Source organism: Bombus huntii, chromosome 1 (assembly GCF_024542735.1).
Source record: "Bombus huntii isolate Logan2020A chromosome 1, iyBomHunt1.1, whole genome shotgun sequence".
Lineage (NCBI taxonomy): Eukaryota > Metazoa > Arthropoda > Insecta > Hymenoptera > Apidae > Bombus > Bombus huntii.
This window is the reverse complement of record NC_066238.1, coordinates 20,310,838-20,324,857: the sequence shown is the minus strand read 5'-3', so window position 1 is coordinate 20,324,857 and position 14,020 is coordinate 20,310,838. Positions and strand designations below refer to the sequence as shown.

The 14,020-nt window shown below is 34.0% G+C and overlaps 1 protein-coding gene across 6 annotated transcripts in view; it reads right to left on the bottom strand.

Annotated features, from left to right (window-relative positions):
- Window positions 1-14,020, bottom strand: part of LOC126867497 (lachesin-like) — a 61,857-nt gene that overhangs the window by 9,965 nt on the left and 37,872 nt on the right. For 3 of the 6 annotated variants that reach the window (XR_007690325.1, XM_050622027.1, XM_050621995.1), the window contains exon 5: window positions 3,296-3,464. Coding sequence is in view for 3 of the 6 variants with exons in the window: in XM_050622027.1 (XP_050477984.1) it covers window positions 3,296-3,464 (169 nt within the window). In the remaining 3 variants the exon portion in view is untranslated. Of the gene's footprint in view, window positions 1-188; window positions 1,903-3,295; window positions 3,465-14,020 lie in introns of those variants that run through there. The other 3 variants (XR_007690329.1, XR_007690328.1, XM_050622011.1) reach the window with 3 other exon arrangements.

The window sequence follows — 14,020 nt, the reverse complement described above, 5'->3', positions numbered from 1 at the left end:
CTGCAATTCAGCACTATCTATTAGATTGGCAACTAAGTGATTGCGGATTTTGTCCATACCACCTAATGGCAAAATTTGCAATCACTTAGTTGCCAACCCAATTGCACACTACTGCTACTACCTTTTTTATTTATTACTCTTCTTCAATTCTTTCTATTCTTGTAATTTCTTTATGCATATTTCTGCGCTTCTTTTTCTTTTTTTTTTTTTTTTTTGTTAAAATTCCTGCTTCGTTGGAAGATTGGATCCTCCCGTAAAGAACGCTGTAAGAAATGCTGCACCAAATGTGGAAACTTTTTCAAAGTTCCAATTTCATCATGGAGGATTGTGCCGTGTGAAAGTATTGCCGAAGGGAAGCCAGCCGAGTAATAGATTATTTTGCACAAAGTGATTTGAGTTGGACGCTGTTCACGGAATTAGTCGGACGAGCAGAAGTCTTCAGGAGCGTTCACGGTGGTTAGGTAGATGGCGGGAATGGTTTTGAGAAAATGACCGTTGGTGACCTTTGATTGACCACAAGATGGACGTCGTCCATTACAGCTAGGTTCTTGACCAAGGATTAGATTTTGGTGTAAATGTAGCTTTGGATAAAGCGCTTGATTCAAACATTCTCGTAGAAATTGAAGAAGTAGGAATTAATGAAAAATTCTGTGAAAAATGCATTGTACTTCGCTTCTTCCCCGTAACCTTTTAACCGATCGATGCTTAACCTGGAATAGCACCTTGCTTCCAGCAAATGGTTGCCATTAGTGTAGCACATAAGTACGTGCAATCCTTATTGATTTCAAATCCTTAACTGTATTCGCATGTACTAATCGTCGTGAATGTTGCATCACGCAACCTCACTGATAACATGAAGATAGTTAATAAATGAGTTATTATACTTAGTCAAGCATATAAAATAATCTTCTTGCAGGATAATTAATGAACTAATAATACACAGTTAATTGGCCAGTGACAACTTCTAAGATTATAAGTTTCTGTTAAAAAGCTTTTTACGTGGCTTATACTTTATAAAATTGTTTCGTGCAACTCTGTCTGTTGTATTACCAAGCTTGTTACTGTTCTGCAAAACAATTAATTATCATTCGTAATTTGTAACTTGGGACTTGGAGAATTAACTAATAATGTTACGTTCAATTATATACAGCAGGGTTCTGATAATAAATCAATCAGATACGAAGAGCTTATACATTAATAAGCTGTTCATAAAAGCAAACGTAAGAAATTTGTGAAATCACAATCATGAAATTATTTCCGATCTCGCATTTACTTTAATTATGTTTCAATTAGAGAAGCATCCATTTAAACAGCTTTGTGATCTCACCGGATATATGAAATGTTTTAAACGTTTCTGCATATTATACAAATTAAATGTTAATTTATAATGAATTTCAGATACTTGATATCTAGAACATTTGCAATTTCAATTTCAACTTGTGGAGAGCCATTTTATACTGGAAACTTCATGGTTCTAAAAGTTTCGACACATTATACAATTAAAACGTTAATTGTGTTGGTTTCAGGTACCTCGGCCATTTTACAGTTTCCACAAAACGTAATTCTCCGATTGTTTCGAATAAATATACAACGTATTTCGTTCATCGTGTACCTACAAAGAACAGAAACCTATGTACAATGTACATTCATGCGTAACAAATGAACAACAACTGAAACATCAAAAGCCACTTTCCGAAGAATACAGACAATTACTATAATTCAGCTAGTTAATTACCGTCAAACGTCAAGCCATTCATTTCTTCTCTCTTCTTTATACTAATTATCCCTCTAATTTTAGCGTAACTAAATCACAACAGTATCAATCTCGTGTAAAACTTTGGCCTCTAAACGCTTGATTAACACAATAACTACCACATAGGATGAGCCATCCAAAACAAAACTCTGAAATTTTATAACTTTTTTAATGACACAAAAATGTATACAGGAAAAGAAGTTACGAGGAAAAGAAGTATCAAAGAGATAAATATTATGATTAATGCCTGTATACAGAACACTGTAGTTTTGTAAGTTATTTAATAACTAAGAGATAAATATATTTGCATCTGGTAAAATTGGCTTTATAATTTATAGTACATACGTTATATCGTCATCACAAAATCATCGAAAAAGATGTTTTCGATAAAGGATCATTTTTCTTACGAGTTAAAAAAGAAACTCCTGGAAGGGTCAAATGGAACGATGAATTTTTATTGCTGTAACATATTGTATAAAAAGGAATATTGTTATCCGTATACAGTATACATCGATTTTCAGATGATCTTTGGTGAAGTAATTTTTGTAAAAGAAAATAACATAATCTATAAAAACGAATGTTTACCAGTTACTTTATTTACAGCCTTTGTCTGTTTTAAGTCCCAACATGAACCCAATGAATATTCATTCTTCTTATAATTGACGCTGCCATAATAACTGATAGAAATATAAGCAAACAACTAGAATTTATGAATACCGGTATGTTATTTATTGTCGTTAAAATATTAATAAAGCTCCGACACGTACCAGTATGTCATCCGTTGCAAATAGATTAAGCAAGCCACTGAACTGCAAATATACCGTCGATATCTCTTTTTTGAACGTAGAATCAAAATTCAAGCTATTTCAATGTCAAAGGAAAACAAAAAGGAAAACTTGAACGGTACAGATTCCAAACTTTTTCCAAGCCATTAAACATGCGCGTTAAAATAATTATTACTTTTGAATTATTCGTTTATTAAGCATGGAAAGCAATTAAGCCGGATGGTTGATTAATTTCTTCCCTTCTGAATGGAAAAGTAAGAGGGGAAAAAGAGGAATGTTCATTTTTAGTGATTTTCCATTTCATAATACATTTTGCTGATGAGAAGTAGAACTGCAGAAATATCAAATCACAATGACTATAATGTTCAAAATGTTTCCATAAGATAGCGTTAAAGATTCGGTGAACTGGTTAAAAACAAGAAATGCTAATTCTGTAGTGGGGTATAAATTTCATTTGACAAACAATACAGTCAAAGTCTTTGAATATCGCTGCCCCTCTAGTGGCCTAAGATATTAAAACTTAATTTTCCCAACAAAGCTATTTTGCGACGTTCCTCAGTATCCTCCCTTTCTACTTTTTAATTATAAATCAAATTACATTTTCTTCTAGACACAGTCGCAAAGCCAAGAATTCCACGTGAAATGTCATTTCTTTAAAGCACCACAAAACCGAAAAGTAGAGAGAAACGAGCAACTTTAACGAAGAACCCGAAAAACCGCGGAACTTCCAACTTCTTCTGTAAATGTATGTACATACCATTAAGTACGTGCACGAGGATTGTCTTTGTATTAGCGTTACTGGGATGGCAGGTATACTGGCCGCTATCTGCACGCTGGGCACGCTGCACCAAAAGATACGACGTTGTAACTTCTCCCTTCTCGGTGATCACCGATACGCCTCCCCTAGGACTATCGTAGTTGATCACCTATATTGGGCACAGATAAAGAAAAAAACCGAATGAAAGATGAAAAAGAGGAACAAAGGAAAGAGAAGAGAAAGAAGTTGGACGAAAAGTTATATCGTAATTTCTGTCGGACGAAATTTTACCGATGGATCTCGTTAGGCGAAAAAAAAACAGGCGCAGAGAGAGGCCACACTTTCTATCTGTTTTTAGTATCTTCCTTTATTTCGTTCCTTTGCCATCGTCTTTCCTTCTTTTTTTTTTTTTTTTTTTTACAGTCTTCTCCAACGAACGAATTTATTTCGGCCAGAAACCGAATTGTCCGGAATTTGCTTATCCGTGGTTAATGGAATCTCCGGTTTTTCTCAAGCTAGAAAAGCCGGAAAAAGAATTAGGAGAGAAATGGGAGGACACACGGACGAAGAACATGAAATTCGTCGAGGGAGCCACAGTAAATAGTCGCAGAAAAGAGAAAATGAAGAAGGAAAGTGAAGAGAAGATGTGTGTATGCACATGGTGGTCCGTAATTCATGGTACAAAAGCGGTCAGCGAGATTCCATTGCTTAAAATAAAATGAAAATTAAGAAAAACAAAATTATTGTGTTTAAGGCTTTCGTCTTTGAGACGATCAAGTTTGAAAATTTGCTTATATTCAAATTCTATTTCCCCCGAATCAGGCTATAAACAGCAAAATTTTATTCTTCATTTCCAACCTACTTTCACATGTAGAGTAACGTTCTGGCAATTGTCCATTGCTGTCCAAATTAGAATTGGTTAAATTCACGTATATCTCACAAATTTTCAAACTCGATTTCCTCGAAAACGAAACCTCCAACGCAATTTTATTATTCTTCATTTTTGTCTTATTTTGAGCCATACAGTTTCCTTAATCCGGTTTGTACCATGAATTGCGCAACACCCTGTATACTTTATGTATATATGGGCGTCCGTATTAAGATCCAGTGGAATTGCATTTTAGACGACGAAAACGAACGATTACGTTTCGTAGCGGTTCTACTCGCTAGTTTTCCCCGCCTGTCCCTTTGAGAGTAGATATTTATTTTCTCTATCTCTATCTTCCTCGTTTTTGGCACGTCACAATGGCGCGAAAATAAAATTAAAGGTCCGCGTCGAATTCGAGGCGGTTTAATGAAATCGTTGCCCACATGCACACGTATGCATATACACAGGCGCACACCAGGCCATCTCTGGAATTTAAATGGAATTGTTAACAAGCCGGCGGTCTCATTAGCATAAACTTTCCGCAACTATCATACAAACGTTTCGGTCGCGATTTATGATCCTACAATATCGAAACATTTATTGGCACGTTTATGGTTACCTTTTGTCGCTACGTTCACTCATATGCACGTTCTATGGTTAATTATGTAAGTATTCATGTTGCTTCGTTGCGTACGTCTTCATCATGTCAATATTTTCCAAACACGAATTCAAATATTCTTTGTTTAAAAATTCATATTGGTTTATTTAAATTTAAATAATTGGAATTTGTATTCTACTGATGTAAGTATAAAAAAGGAGTTCAAAATATATTTAACGATTCAAATTCAAAAGGACAACTTCAAGTTTTATTTATTAACTTATGGTAATGGTAGGAACCAGAGCGGAGTGAGGTTATAAATTAAAACATTAGGTGGCGACATTGAATGATGTAGCCACACCCACAGCTGGACATGTCTAAAAGCATCTTGAATCTCATTGTCTGGCTACAAAAGTGACACGTGTGAATAGTTATTGATGCAATTTCCGTGTTATGTGGCTACGTTGTGTTATTGAAAAATAACATTTTCTAAGTTATGTGTTGTAGAAAACTTGTTTTAATTATGCTACAAAGGAAGAAAGAATTCTGAACTGAGCTCAACTAATTGTATAACATTTCTACATTTCTACAATCAACTACATATACATATGTATAATTATTTAATGTATTTTGAAGAGATACTACATATCTCCAATTTTATGTTTTTTCTATCAATTTGAAAAATCAACATTAAAAATCGAAGTCATATAAAACATTCTCATTATACTATGTATGTAGTATGTTTTTATTTTGCTATGTTATATTAACCTTAAAAATCACATTTATTTTGTTCAATGTAATTAAAAAATTAAACGTTGAGAACAAGTATTTTAATTATCTTAACAAACAAGTTACTTAGTTAACTTAGTTAACAAGTATAATATAAGCCTGACAAATAGGAGCATACTTTTCTGCATGTAAAATGTATCCCCCCATAGGAATGTAAATTTTCAACCTCAGTTCTCCCGTTCCGCGCAATTTATCCGATTATGGAACAATGAAAAGTGGACTTATTATCAATTTATTAAACAAATTAGCGTTACAAAAGGGGCGTATCCAGTAGTTTCATTAGTTTCAAGTAGACTTCTTGAGAGCGTTTTGCTCTGAATATTTTTCGGTGAATTTACGCGTCTCGATAACGAACGATGTAGCCACGTCCTTTCGAAAACAACAAAACCGACATAAAACGCGATTCTCGCACGATTCGTAACGTTTCCAGATCAAATATGGCGCGGGGTTGACCTCCATTTTCATATATGTATCGCTTATAAATCGTCACGGAAACGAACCGTGTCTTTCATGAAAATTCACAAAATGTTCTCGGTTGAATTTTTGTTAGAACGTTCCCCGTTTCGCTCATAAATTGACGAGTGCACGCGTGTGTTTTGTCTCGAAATTCATCGAATTCGTGTTTTAATCTCGTGGTTGAAATCAGATAAATGAATAGATAGACGTGATTGAGTTGTCATGAAGAAGTGATCTAGTCTTTGATGACAAGATTTACTTTGGAATTTCATTTAAATGAGAAAAAGTGGTAAAAAGAAAGTTAGAAGGGTTTGAATGTAAATAGGATAGGTTAAGCCAGCTTTGAAGTTGGATTACAAACTTTCATGAAGGTTTAAAGTTGAAGGTGATGACTTGAAGTTTAATGCATGCTTCGAAGTTATTATTTTCGCTTTTTGATTGTATACACAATTTGTTCTGTAAATTTGAATTATGTACTTCGTTTCATTTTAAAACATTGGTTAGGCGAATATTCTAATTGTAAGATTCGGAATAATATTTCGTGAGAGAAACTTTTTCTGTGAATTTTAGTTATTTTGTTTTGTAACATAATAATAAAATGATTATTAATAAGAATTATATTTCTTAAATTCTGTTAAATTCTTAAGAAGTATAGTCTTAACAAATTCTTTACATGAATGTTTTAATTTTATGTTAAGAGTAATATTTTATAGGGGATATGAACGTACTACCAACAATAGGCATCGATGACTTACGGCGATGGTACGTTGACTCGTGCCATTTTTCCCGTTTCTAACTATCCGACTGCGGAAGTTTGTCCATTAAAACCGGAAGTGGTCGTTATAAACAAGCGATTTTAAATGGTGCCGCGAGTTCGGTGAGCAGGTCAAGCAACACAGACCATTCATGACCTCTATCCATTTACGTGGAAACTCGTCGTTTAAGGATGATTTAGCTGCACCGTTAAAACAAGCCACATAAGTGGCTGAACTAAAGATGGTAAAGTTTAAGGTTAAGATAATGAACTTTAATTGTAATTGGTCGAAACAATGTGGATAAAAATGATATTGTTCAGAATTTTAAATAGCATAAGTTATATTAAATCAGAATAATTTTAAATTAATATAAAAAAACATTTGTAATAAGGAAAGACAATTTTTACATCAAATACTTCATGTTTGTGTTCATATTCATGTTTCATGTTCATGTTCTAACTATATTGTTATTTATAACTAGACTGCAGACTTTTATATATTTATAGAAAATTTCAAAGTAGAAAGATGTACAAAACACACGTAATATGCAAAGATGTAAAAAATATTCAAAGTAAAATAGTTGTTATAATCTTCAATGGATAAAATAAATCCTTATGCAGGTTCCACTTCCTTAGTTATGTTAATAAAAATATGAAATTGTGTAAAGGTCCGCAGTCTATTCATATATAAATTTCAATTTTTAATCCCAAATTCCAAATAAATAATTTTTACCGATTTTCAAGGCAAAATATTTCTACAAAACAACCTAACCTAAAAAAGGTACTATTCAAAACCACAAACTTCTATTCCACTCAATATATTCATCCTTTTTCTCTTTCTTTATTCTCATCAATGGAAAATCTCCTTATTTTCCGTTCTAATCACGTTTAAGCTTTTGCTAATAAAATCTGCTCATCTTGTCACGCAACAACGGCAGCATTATCATAACAGTTGCCACGTTCAGTAGGGGCACTCATATACCGGACGGCAAGTCAGAAACTCAAAAGGTATGTATGTACATAGTTGTCGTCAAGTGTTCGAAGGATGATCCAGATTTTGCGTATATAGCAGCCAACACAGAAATGGAGGGGTATCGGGTATCCATTATCATTGCTATTGCTACACAGCTTAGAGAAGTTGGTTCAGGTTTCATGGTTTCGTATGATTACTGCTGCAGAATGCAGGCTCTCCTTCCCCTCTCTTCACCTGTTCTCTCTCAATTTCCTAAACTGGTATGTACTATTCGGCTGCCTCAGCACACACACCACGCAAACATTACGCAAATGTTATTATTCAACTATGTTCCACGGGTTCCAGTTTGCCGATTAACGCCGCCCTAGTGACGTCGATGGTACTTCCCATCCCCCCTACCGATCCACTAGCTAATTCGCGAGGAAATCGTAAGAGGCCCTAGCAGGCCACTTCCTTACGTATGCCAGTAATTTTCGAGGCAAGTTCCTTGCTAGAAAATATTAAAATTCGAGGAGCAGATCGAGTAACCTGCAGACTAGTTTTCATGGACTGAATGGAACGGCGAGGCGTATGGTCGATGTTATTCAGCAATTAGCTGCGTTTCATGCAAATGAGCTCGGCAAGAAGATCTCTCGGAACATTTTCCTTGTGTCTTTTGCGAATTATTTTTTTATCGAAGAATTTTTGGATTGGAAAACTCGATAATGTTTTCATTGGAATTCTACGTTTCTCCTTTTTTGAGGAGTTAGAACGGATCGTTTGGTAGCTGATTTTGTTTCTTCTGCTCGAAGGATGATTCTCGCGCATTTGGTCTGTTCGTAATACGCGGGAAATTTGCAGAGGAAATTTATGAGAGAGTTATTGCCGCTTTTTGCAATGTGCCGCTATTCCTTGTTGGAAATCGCCTTTTGTTTTATGCTTCGGTCTGCTTTGTTTCTGTGTCGAGCTTCTTTGTGCGATTACAGGGAATGGAGGGTGGGTACAGTATTGGAAAAAAGTTTGGCCGATTGTAGCAGTTTTGAATCCTCTGATTTCACTATTGACCCGGAAGTCATTTTTTCCACGGATAAATTCGTTTAATATGAAAAGAAATTAATTTTAATTTTTCGTATTTGCAATAACTTAATTTAATCATATTTTATGCGAATTTATTCTGCTTTATGATCATCGTGATGAAAAGTTCAATTCGTATTAAATTGCTTTCCGCATTTCAATTTATTCCATCCTCTTCTACCTTTACTTTTTAAGTACATGCATATAAAAGCCATATAAAACGCTCGCAACGTTGCAAAATCATCATCATTAATAAAACTAATTCATATATGATATATAAATCACTAACAATCACTAAAAAAACATCAAATATGCTACTATGAAATAAACCTACAATTTCAAAGGAACACTAATTCCTTTTAAAAGCTCCTATCTTTAAAACTAGGTTCACGCGACGCTTCATTTTGACGTATTTCGAATTTCATGAGGAAAATTACACGAGCCGTTTACATTTTTCTTCTACGATTTGTACTGATTTTTATCCATTTAACGAGACAAATATATATCGAAAATTTATTCTCTTCAAAGCTTTTAGTTATAATAATATTTGTAGTTATAAAAACATTTATAGTTTTGAAGTTCTCTACATGTTATACCTATTTCTACGGATACGCGTCAATTTGACGCAATCGAAGTGTCCATGAACCTAATATTAAAACAAAACAAACCTAACCTTAAACTCTTGGCAGATAGTGTATCTCGTTGCCCGTCAAATAAACGTGACTGGGACGATTGATGATTCAATATGCCTGCAAGCAGCTTCGAATAAAAGGATCAGGGATAGTTTCAATGTATGGGAAGAATTATTTACGCAAGAGACTTTTAGATAGGATTTTCATCGAATTCGAAAGAAATCACCAACACATACGCATATATTCTGTTTCAAAAAAGAAAGATTTCATTCGCCATAAATTATGCATAGAGATGCCTAGAACATTCCTCATCCACATGGTGGAGGTGGGAGGAGAAGAGGACGGGAGAGGCAAAGCATGAAAATCAGAGAAATGATACTTCCAACGGATAAGAAGTTATGATATATATATATGTAACCGAACAGCATTTAAACCAGGTGAACCCGATTCCGCGAGAAATTCTGTATTTGAAACCCATAAGTAAATGTTATCAAGGCAACTATAAATTTTATCCAGAATCGATACAATCCCATACCCTCATCTCACCCGCTCTTCCTTCCTCTCTGTATCATCTTTCCGGCCATGTCCTATATTCCATCCATGCGCATCTACAGTGACTCACTATAGGCTTTAACTACTTGACTTCGATGCTTTTTAACACTAGGTTTACGGGACACATCATTTGGACGCATTTCGAATTTCTCGAGGAAAATTACACGAGCCGTTTACAGTTTTTTACTGACTTTTATCCATTTAACGAGACGAATATATGTCGAAATTCATTTTCTTCAAAACTGTCTATGTGATAGACGTATCTCTACCGTAAAGTAAGCATTAATGCTAGTAAATTGGCTTCACTCATCTAAGTATTACTGCAGTAATAAATATAAACGCGCAAAAAGAGTTAATTCTTCAAAAAAGTGAACGTTAAAAGTAAACATAAATAATTCAGCAACGATACTTCCCGTTTTCTCAAGTAAGTGAGACTGCGCCACACGTTGCGTTTTAAAAAGTGATTTGATAATTTCAATTACTAAGTTACTTGCTTTTATTGCAATTTTGTATGCTCGGGGAGCATATGAAGTAAAAGCTTTTTATTTATGGCCCAAGAAATGGGGACTCACTTTCTTCTAGACCACAATGCCTACAGATCAATTTATGCAAATTCTTCGATTCATACGATTTAATAAAAGAACAGAACGATCCGAACGTTTACGTACAGACAAAATTGAGTATACGTGTAAAAATGCATGGAATATGTGTAATGTTATATAACGTTGAATATTATAAATTTTATATAAATATATTTCTCATAGTTTGATTTATAAATTAATAGTGTACAATTGTTAGTTTCTAAGTTGCTTTATTTAAAGGAAATGCATGATATTGTTCATGTGTCAAATTGACACGTGCCTTAGAGATACGTATAAGACATGTCTGTAAGTCGAGTGTTAAAAGCTTTATTTCATCACTCAAATAATAAATTAAATGGGGGAACATGAGAAATGAAGTAAAAGTATAAAAATTCATTCCATTTAATTGATTTAATACTCAAAATTTATCTGAAAAGATTAAAGATTCAGACCAGGTTTTAATAAATTTATTTGAATATATAAATTTATTTGAATTGATGAAAGTATTTCCATTGGTTAGAAGGTTGTTTGTCCAAACCTAACCTTATCTTTTTGGTAATTTTTCGATCGATCTGGGTGGATTAGATTAAAAAGATAAAGTTAAATAGTCCAAATTTGAAAAAATTATTGAACTGCATAATTACCCACACAGCAATATAATTATAATAGTGTTTTATCACAGAGCTAATGAACTTTTAAAAAGTTACGTATAATATGTGCATATATCTACAAAAATTTTCTACGATACGTATTGAAATATTCTGGCGAGGCACTGTATATTTCCAGAGATTGCCTGTTCAGCGTTTCGAAGCGATTAGCCCGTGTAATTTTTGCAAACCAGAAAGCTTACAGAGATGATAGCCCGGGGCAACATTTTACCGACTGGTACCATGAATGCGCATAAATTTTCTGGGGAGAATAACATTACTACGCTGTGAGGGGACGTCGTAGAAGGAAATTTCTTGAGAGGTAAGCAAGAAGCTGGAGACGATACGTTCCAGAGCGTCACCGAGAGTTGGAACCGACACAAGTAAGTTATGTTTTCTGTTCATGCCTGTGTCCAGGTATAGTGGCTGGTGATGGGTGTTTGCGTTTTAAGATGAATTGCTTAGGTGATCTGAATTCTAAAATTATGTTTGATATATTTATATATTATTGATCGTAAGTTACTAGGTGTAAGATAATTACTAGACTATGAGCATTTATTCGAATTCATCCTTTTACGAATATAATTAACGTGATCTAGATAGAAAATTGTTTCATCTAATAATATATTTGAATGGACTCTGTAATTGTGGTTGCTCGTATTTTATGAGAATTTGTAGAGATCTAATTGTAGAAACAGATTTGTAGTAGTACAGTGTACTTTATTAGACTCATTATGTTATTAATACTAAATAGTAATTAATAATGCAGAATTATTGTATAGTATGTATAAAATCTTATAAATGATTTATTTTTGACACTCACGTTATTTATTGATTAATCGATATGTATCGCTTTACGATAATTTATAATCGGCTATTGTAACTTACTGTGTTTCGAGTTATTTTACGATAATTGTCCATCGCATGACATACATAATTTACATTGTTCAATAATATATTCTAAATAATACCACAATAGTATGTTGTTAATAATGAATAGCAGTGAATAAAAGAGAGGAGGTAAATAACAATATATACGATGAATAATTAAGGTCGACATGATTACAATACTAGATATTGTTAAACATATTCACTTTGCAACCAAAGGTATTAACTGTAATCTGCTAGAATTCACTAGCTCATCATGTCGCGTAATATCCTATGACAGCTGACATCTACAATTCACCAATGACTCGATTAATTTTACACAAATTCACACTTAAACCCGTGTAATAAATTCCACTTGGAAATTCTGCAAACCTAACCTAATAACTCAGTATCGGAGTTCAAATTCAGCTGACTCGTTCGAAATCGAACGACCTATCCATCGATAACCTCAAATTGCCTAGAAGTTGCTGAAAATTTTTTTCACTGAGTAAAAACCACACGTTGAATCATAAAAGAAAGAGCAGATTTAAGAAGAAAAAGGAGATGATGCCATAATGAAAAGCACGTAACGGAATTTCTTTTCGTCACGAAGCTAACCTATCCGAAAAGCTGGTGTTAATTCACAAGAAGTGACGAACCCTTTCCGCTTAACGTGCCGCCATTACATCAAGACACTTCTAATGAACCGGATTGAAGATCTACAACGAGCCATAAACTCCTCCGTGAGATTTGTCGCCGACGTAAAAAGAGCCTTGAGCTTTCCTCTGACACTGTAATTACGATCTGTACGAACATCATTCTGTCCCTTTTCGTTTCTTTGTCCCTCTACGACTCTACAATAGGATTCTCGAGTTTCTGGCGTGTCATTACCGTCGACAATTCGTTTTCGATATCTACCGGATGTTTTAAAGATATTGATTAAAATAGATTTGCTTTTGTATTTTTATAACAAAATAGTTTTTGTTTAGACATTTATTATTAGAAAATAACGTAGTATTTAATTCTACATTTTATTTAACCTCTTAAACAGTCATCTATTGACCATATCCATGATATTGAAATTAAAAATTACTAAACAACAAACCAAATTAACTTTTGACTTTTTTCAAATATAAATGTTGTAGAACATTATCTTCAGTAGAAATGAATCGATGCATCAAGATATAGAGGACTTAAATAACAAAATTATTACATCAAAAAAATTAAGTATCCGAATGAGACAAGTTAACAGGTTAGGTTAAAATCCTTAAAACGTCAAAATAAGAGCAGTCATGGTCACAACTCTATATTAAATCACTGTTTAAAGCACTACTTTATCGTAAAAATGAAAGATCAATCTTTCTTTCGCTTCATAAAAATGTAGTATAATTATGGTACGATGAAATAATATTTCGTTACAAAAATTCGTACACCAACTTAACCTATGCAATTAGTTATTAAATTCAGCGCAACGTTTTCAAACACGCTGTACTAGATAACTCGGCCACATATCTTCATTCACTGACTGGGAACATTTTCCGAGAGTTCCCCACATGGTATTGTTGTTCACGCTTTTAAACGAATGTTTTCTATTCACCGACCTTTTCGCTACGGTCATAATCGTTTCCAGTCCGGTTGTCCGGTCTGGTTTTTCACATGCCACGCCAATTGAACGTTTAAACGTGAAACACCACCCCCACCATTTGTCATTAACATCTGCCATTCGTGGTAATTTATGTACAGCCATGTTGGCAGTATGGCACAGCTTGATTTATTTTTCGAAAATATGACGGACAGTCGAATATCACCGAGGGGACCGTGTCGATTCCCTTATCATTCATAATTTGCCCTGGTTCAAACACATCATGTCATATATTAGGGTTCTTCTTAAGTCTCTTATCAGATTTATGCAAAAGATTGCTAAAGCAAATTTTGGTTTTAAATAACGACGAACA